This window comes from Macadamia integrifolia, chromosome 6 (genome assembly GCF_013358625.1).
Source record: "Macadamia integrifolia cultivar HAES 741 chromosome 6, SCU_Mint_v3, whole genome shotgun sequence".
In the NCBI taxonomy this organism is placed as follows: domain Eukaryota; kingdom Viridiplantae; phylum Streptophyta; class Magnoliopsida; order Proteales; family Proteaceae; genus Macadamia; species Macadamia integrifolia.
Window position 1 is genome coordinate 25,584,053 of NC_056562.1, and position 6,989 is coordinate 25,591,041.

Sequence of the window (6,989 nt, forward strand, 5' to 3'; positions counted from 1 at the left end):
CTCTAGTAGCTGACATTTAAAAATGATACCATCATTTGTACATGTAACAATAGAAACTCCAGAAGAGGCTATTGTAACTCCTCCAATAGCTGACACTAAGGTGAGCTAAAGTTTCCCCTCCCACCACCCCTACCCCTTAACTTCAAATCTATACCTTGACATATGGATACTAGAGTGGTAAATTCTTTTTGAGCTGTTTCAAGTGAATTTGTTGGAACTCTGCCACTATTTTTGTGGCATATGGTTTCTTTTCAATTATATTATGGTATCATCTACAGTCCCTTCCTTTCATCTTCTCTGCTTCCATTTATTTGATTTTTCTTTGTAAATTTTAGCAACTTGTTCTTTTCAGAAATTGTTGATATTCAACTTATGATGCACTCAAAATCAAGATATTGAACATTTCTGAATCTGAATGGCTTATCACCGTATCTGTTTTGATATTCTTTTCTATAAATCTGTTTTTGTATGTTAGTTTTCATCATTAACCACTGGTACTAGCAGATTAATGCCAAACTAAGTGTTTTTCCGTTTTCTTTTTTCTGTGGTATTAAGACTGATTATAGATCTTTGGATTATATTCTTCCTTTTAATTGCCAATGATTTAGTGAAAAATTGAATTTTGTTCCTTAAGTAAAAGGAATTTTTTTCAATTTTTCTGGGTGGTGGTTTAGTTGAAGTAACATTTGAATTCGTAACCACAAAAAAAATTGTCTTTTTTACAGTAGTTTTTTCTGCAACTAAACCTATAAAAAACTCCATTACTACCTTTAGGGGCGGTTTTTTTAACCGCCTGATAACCGTCACTAAATGTGGTGCCACTATTGCTTTGGGACGGTTTTTTGTGAAACATTAAAAGCATTCTTACAAGTTCAGCACAACACATTAACTAATCACAACACATTAACTCAATTATCCAATAGAACTAATTAATTTACCAAGTTCAGCAAAAACCCAATCTAGATCACACACCTCTCTTTCTCACACAAAAAATAGAAAAGGAAAAGAAATTTTGAATCAAAGTGAACTCCATATCACATAGAACCTAAAACCTCACTTAAAAATGTTTCGCCAACGTGCATTTGCACGTTTGTTTTTGCTAGTATATATATATATATATATATAGAGAGAGAGAGAGAGAGAGAGAGAGGAATTCAAATTAGAGTCTAGGTGAAGGAGGTAATGGTGTAGGTGTGTCAATCTGTCCGAGCTGATTTTGATTCAGGTTGTATCGGTTTTGGTGTGGTAATGGTGAAGTCGAAACCAAACCAATAAGAAAAGTTTGGTTAGGTTTGGTTTGGTTTTGAGTTCGTATTGGTTTCGAGTTCGTATTGGTTTCTTATATCTGTTTGTTATTGAATTGATTTTGGTTTCGACCTGGTTTGGATTCGTTTTTAATATATATATATATATATATATACAAAATTGTGGAAAATCTGGTTTTTTTTATGGGTTTGGGGCTGTTAATGGTTTGGTTTTGGCTAGGGTTTTGAACTTTCAACAACCTTTTATGCATGTAACCAGGAATGTTATACATTTGCCCCATAAATTAGCTTTGCGGGCTGAGCACTCTTATTATATTCTCTGGTGAATTGGTTACATGCTAGACAGTAATGAAGCTTATCTCTACAAACTCTTACCACCTCAACTTGTACATTCCTTCTGATCATTTAAATCCTCACCGAATACAATCCTTTCCAGCCGATTTGCTAAAATATTGGAAGACAAATAGTGACTTTTTAAGAATTGATTTTCTCTTCTTAATTCTTCTATCACACCTTCCATTTCTGAAATCTGTTTTTCCATCACTTGGTTTTCCCTTCGTAATTCTTCTATGACCTCTTCCTTCTCTGAAACCTGTTTTTCAGACATTTGATTTCTCTGGAGATTTTCCCTTCGTAACTCTTCTATGACCTCTTCCATTTCCGAAACCTGTTTTTCTAGCATTTCATTTGTGGTTCTTAAGTTATCTACCTGCATTAACAACATAATTTGTATTTTAGGTTTCGACCGAAGATGGAAAAAACAATTACAAAACAATAGAAGAAACTCACGTCATCCATATTATCTGCAGAAGGGCTCGGTGATGCTTGTGTCACCTCCACAGTTACCTCCCGCACTTCTGCTATTTCTCCATTTACGTCAATAACTGTATCCTCTGATGTTTTTCCATTTGCATCAATAACTGTATCATCTCCAGAAGGGCTCTGTGATACTTGTGTCACCTCCACAGTATCCTTCTGCACTTCTGATGTTTCTCCATTTACATCAATAATTGTATCCTCCTCTGAATCTAAATGCTGCAATTCAAGCTCTTTCTTTTGAGTTCCTTTCTCTTCCAGTACTCATCAAAGTTAAGTATCTTGGTTCCGACAGAACATAAGTGCAGGAAAACTCAGTAACAAGCATAGATGAAGGAAAATTCCACATCTGCTGCTTTTCTAAAAGGTTTATTTTGGTTCTTAAGTTATCTTCTCATATAAATCACATTTATGTTTTCGGCCAAAACATGTACCACACATAAACAAGTAGAACACAATAAAGGATGAACAAACTCACATCAACCATGCCATTTGTGGAAGGGCTCCCTAATGTTGATGGCAGCTTCATGTTGTACTTTTGTACATCGGCCATTTCTCCAGCTAGATCGGTAATTAGCTCCTTTTCCAATTCTACAGCCTGAGTTCTTAAGTCATTATCCTGTTTCAAAAGAAACAGAGGATGTAGTTTTAATAGAATGAAGCCTTTAGCCAATAATTGAGAAATGTGAATAGGAGATGGAAAAACACTTTACTAACCGTAGCTGTTCTTGACAAGTATTCTGATGTAGATGGGGACTCTACGGTTTCTTTTGGCATCTCTAATAGCTCCCTGACAATATCTATTTGAGACTCCTCAGGAGTTGGGTTCAGCTCCCAAATTATCTGACTTAAAACCACTACTTGTTAAAACAGAAAAAGGTGGAATAAAATCCAACAGCATGTAACTCCAAAGTCTAGGAATGTAACTAGGTGGGTAAAATCCAGTTAAATGAGGTTTCCACTCAACCTGAACCTAAAAGTCGGGGACGGATTTTCCACCCAAGAACAACCCAAGGCCCCAAACTCAAACTCAATACAACCTAAGATTGGGTTGGAGACACTTGGTTCAATTTGAACAAAGCCAATGTTGCAGTCCTTCCAAGACCATGGATTCCTCAACAGTCAGCATTTGGAATTTACAATGCAAGCATAAATTTTTTGGCATATAACATCAATGTGGCTCGAACACTGTGTACTCTGAAAGACTAATGACACCTCTAATACAAACCAAAGCACTTGCATATGAACAGTTGGCATTCTACAGAAAGTTGTGCATAATAAATTATTGGTATTTACAAACAGTAATGCACATAATAATTATCTCCCAGTGATTTTGTACCTGATTCTCATGCAATTTCTCAAATTTTTCCGTAAACCATTGCCTAGTATGCGAAGAAGAGTTTTTCCATTGGCAAGAACGAGGGAAGGGCAAGTTTCTTCCATGGTGAAGAGGCCGGGCAATGTCAATATGTGCATAACACCACATCTGTGAAGAGAACATGATAAGAATCAATAAATTATGTGGATGCATTGTATAGAGAGTCATGGACACAGAAACGTACTTGGACAAATATGAGACAACCTCCCACGTATTCTATCCCTTGTTTTTTTCTTCTATCTAACCAGAGATGCAGATTCTCATGGACTGCTGCTCCCCATGCATATCCTAGCATCTTATCCAGGTCTTCCATAAACGAAAGGTAACGAGAATCTACTGTTCCCTTGGCATTTGGAAAAAGAAGCACTCCAAATGTGAATAATAGAAATGTCCTAATAAAATCGTCATTAACAATCGTTTTGAATGATTCAAGACTCTTTTCAATTGCTGATATTGAAATCTCTCTCTTTCCTGGGACAGCACCATACTCTCTTTCCAAATGTGAGAACGGTTCATCATTTTTTAGGACCACAGGCTCACCCATCACATGTAGTCCTAGAATCAAGGCTACATCCATGAGGGAAATCTTGATATCCCCAGGGGGAAGTACAAATGCCTTCTTTTCACAATTCCACCTGTCCATCAGTTCTGCTAACAGAGTCTTGCTCAACTTTTGGTTTGGCATAATGAGCAAATGACCCAATCCCGTTTTCTTTATTGCATTCTTTTGTCCATTTGAGAGTTTCTCTACTTGTTTGATAAATGTTGACACAGTAAACCTAGTATTAATATTCTCAACCTGCCAACATTAAGCAAAGACAACAAATGTTAAATGTATTACAACTTTTGTCAGTCAAACCTATGTCATCAGGGATATGAAATAGTTTGAAGTCATTGAAACTAAGGGAGCATTTCCTCTAACTAATATAGGAACATATTGGTGTAGATAGACTTCCTACTGAATTCTATTAAACTACTTGCTTGTTATTTAAGTCAAGGGTTATAAAATCAGGCATATGAAGTACCCTAAAGTTTTGAACTTTCATGTTTCACAGATAAAATTAATGATTTTTGGATTCCAGGGAGTAAATAAGTGGTGTGCTTGGTAAGAATGTAGCGACCTGGTGGTCAAGCAATCGAAACAGCTCCTCGATATTCTTGGGGTAAGGCTACGTAGTTCTTGCACCCCCAGACCTCGCACATGCGGGAGCCTCGTGCACCAGATAAGCCCTCATTCCAAGGAGTAAATACAAGACAAAGAAAAGTATAGATTTTGGAAGGATGTAGGCCTGCAGATAACACAACCACTGACACATTAATTGATGATTGATCAATATTTACATGTCAGGTCCGTTTAAGATGCTTGGTGGAATTGAAAACTCTTTATTCTTAAAAGGTTTTATACTGAATTTCTGTTCTCTTCAGTTTTTCTCATTTCAACTTTCCTTTTCCTTTCTGATTCCTACTTGCAGATTACGAATCATTTCAGTTTTTGACTAGTGTGCCGATGTAGCTGGAACTCCCATGGTTTCATTGGCATCTCTAATAGCTCCTGGATAATATCTACTTGAGACTCTTGAGGAGTTGGATTCAACTCCCTTTTATTCTTAAAAAGGTTTATGCTAATATTTTCTTCTCCTGGCTTCTCTCAATTCAAAATTTCTTTTCCTTTTTGAGACTTACTCACAAATTACTGTCACAGTTCTAAACGTTTCAATTTTTATTTTGCACCTGGAGACTACGAACCCCAACTTCTTCACCCCCCCCCCTCCTCTTTATTTATTTATTTTTGTTTTGGGTGGGGGGCATGAAGAAGGTTAAACCCATCCAGAGCTAAGCCCAAGCATGAAGGAGATGTACCAAATAGATGAAATTTATGACAACAGTTTTACCGACCATTATAAATGAGTAATTTCTTCCGGTCCATGAGAGCTTCCTTTGAACAAATCACTACAATTGCTTCATCATACCCAAGAGGCCAAGATACCATAGCAATGCCAACAAGAATAGCTATCAAATGGTCTGGCATCTCTAGAAAAAAACATTAAGTAGAGGTAATATGGTAAGAATAGATTCACTGACCATGGTTAATTGGTGTCCACGAAAAGGTCCCGTTCAGCAAATCACTAGTCGTTCCACCATATCAGAGATACCCTGACACTGATAACAAGAAGAAAAACTATCAAATGATTTGTTATTTACAACTATGAGGAGAAAATTTAAACCGAATGCATACAAAGTTAAGAAGCACAAATTAAAAGGAAATCAAGAAATTTAAAAAAGATGTTAGCACCTAACAACATTTGGTGATATATTAAAACCATTGCACTGCTGAAGTTCCAAAGCTATGATCTAATTGTATTTTGTCATTGGCTATTAGAGCTTATCTGCTTATAAAGTAAGGAGGACCCACTAATCCAAGTAGTTGAATAAAACGAAAACTAACTGGTTCTGCCTTCAGAAAAGAGAGAGAATCACAACCCATTTACACGCCATTGAACAAGAAAGGAGGAAGATAGTAAAACAGAAAACAAGCATATCAAAGGGAGAAGAAGGATCATTTCTTATAAAAAAAAAATAATAATAAAGAAAATATATAAAAGGAAGAAAAAAAAGAGGGAAATTCATCAAGGGTAGTAGATTTAACAATTAGATTTGTGAGGTGGGAAAATTCAAACCTTGTATCGAAGTAGGAAATCAATAACCTAGAAATCAAAGTTCAGATTCTCCGATCAAATTTATGGCAATAGCTTTGCGTAGATTTCGCCCTTTCTCCCTTTGATCAGATTCTTTTTGGTGTAACTGATTATAAATCTTCAGCTACGGGGGATATTAGGAAACAAACCCTGAATGGGGCAGCGAGAGAAAGAGAGAGAGAACAGTGAAGCTTCTGATGCAAGCTTCCCATCTGGAATCTAGTGAGGAAATGACAAAAAGGCTGGAGAGTACTTTAGCGTGCCGCGTGGTGCTTATTGGTTGGCTGAAGGATTCTCTCTATCTTTTTTCAAAGAATCAATTTGTTTAACTTTTTACCCTTAGTTCGTCTCGATAGGCTGATACGATATCGATCCTTGAACCATAGTCGTAATGATCAATAATGTATATATTTTTTTTCTTTTTGTAAAATATAATCAATAATGTATCCAAAACCATTTAAAAAATTTGGAGTTTTTCTGTCCGAGAGTATAAGGGATGCACCAGCACAGGGGTCAATGGGAATGCACCTAAAGGCATCAACATGATCAGAAATTCTACATTTCATGGGGGTGTGGTTGTCATTTCGTCAGCCTTTGTGTCTCGACACCTGGGGTGTCAATTTCAAGCTTGTACCAACAGACTCGATCGAGCCAGACACATTTATGACCCGACCTGGACCAGCCCGATTAATAAACGTGGCTGGCCTAAGATCAGCGCATTTATAAATAGGTACTACATGGTGCAAGGGACAAACCCGATGTGCCTCCTAACGGGCCTGGCTCGTTTGAGCCCAACTCAGACCGACATGTTTAGTCCGACCGTTCATATAGGTA

General features: G+C 36.8%; 1 protein-coding gene across 4 annotated transcripts; it reads right to left on the reverse strand.

Moving 5' to 3' along the window:
- Positions 1-1,527: 1,527 nt before the first annotated feature.
- On the reverse strand, positions 1,528-6,367 carry LOC122080924 (interaptin-like). Of its 4 annotated transcripts, none has more exons than XM_042647815.1 (9): positions 6,138-6,367; positions 5,542-5,619; positions 5,356-5,418; positions 3,644-4,258; positions 3,421-3,567; positions 2,799-2,924; positions 2,560-2,700; positions 2,055-2,339; positions 1,528-1,974 (listed from the first exon to the last, which is right to left on the reverse strand). In XM_042647815.1, the coding sequence occupies exons 3-9, from the start codon at positions 5,356-5,358 to the stop codon at positions 1,645-1,647; spliced, it is 1,647 nt and encodes a 548-aa protein (XP_042503749.1). In that variant the 5' UTR covers positions 5,359-5,418; positions 5,542-5,619; positions 6,138-6,367; the 3' UTR covers positions 1,528-1,644. The 4 variants fall into 4 exon arrangements, with proteins under 4 accessions (XP_042503749.1, XP_042503751.1, XP_042503750.1 ...); XM_042647817.1 differs by lacking the exon at positions 5,356-5,418 and adding an exon at positions 4,581-4,748 and having other exon boundaries at positions 6,138-6,366; XM_042647816.1 differs by lacking the exon at positions 5,356-5,418 and having other exon boundaries at positions 2,055-2,300.
- Between the last annotated feature and the right edge of the window lie 622 nt (positions 6,368-6,989).

What these genes read in the sequence shown, in the direction of transcription:
- LOC122080924 (XM_042647815.1), bottom strand. An exon ending in CCACAAATGGCATGGTTGAT is followed by an intron (nt 2,340 to 2,559) that starts GTGAGTTTGTTC and finishes TGATGAGTACTG; the next exon opens with GAAGAGAAAGGAACTCAAAA. An exon ending in CTGCAGATAATATGGATGAC is followed by an intron (nt 1,975 to 2,054) that starts GTGAGTTTCTTC and finishes TTGTTAATGCAG; the next exon opens with GTAGATAACTTAAGAACCAC.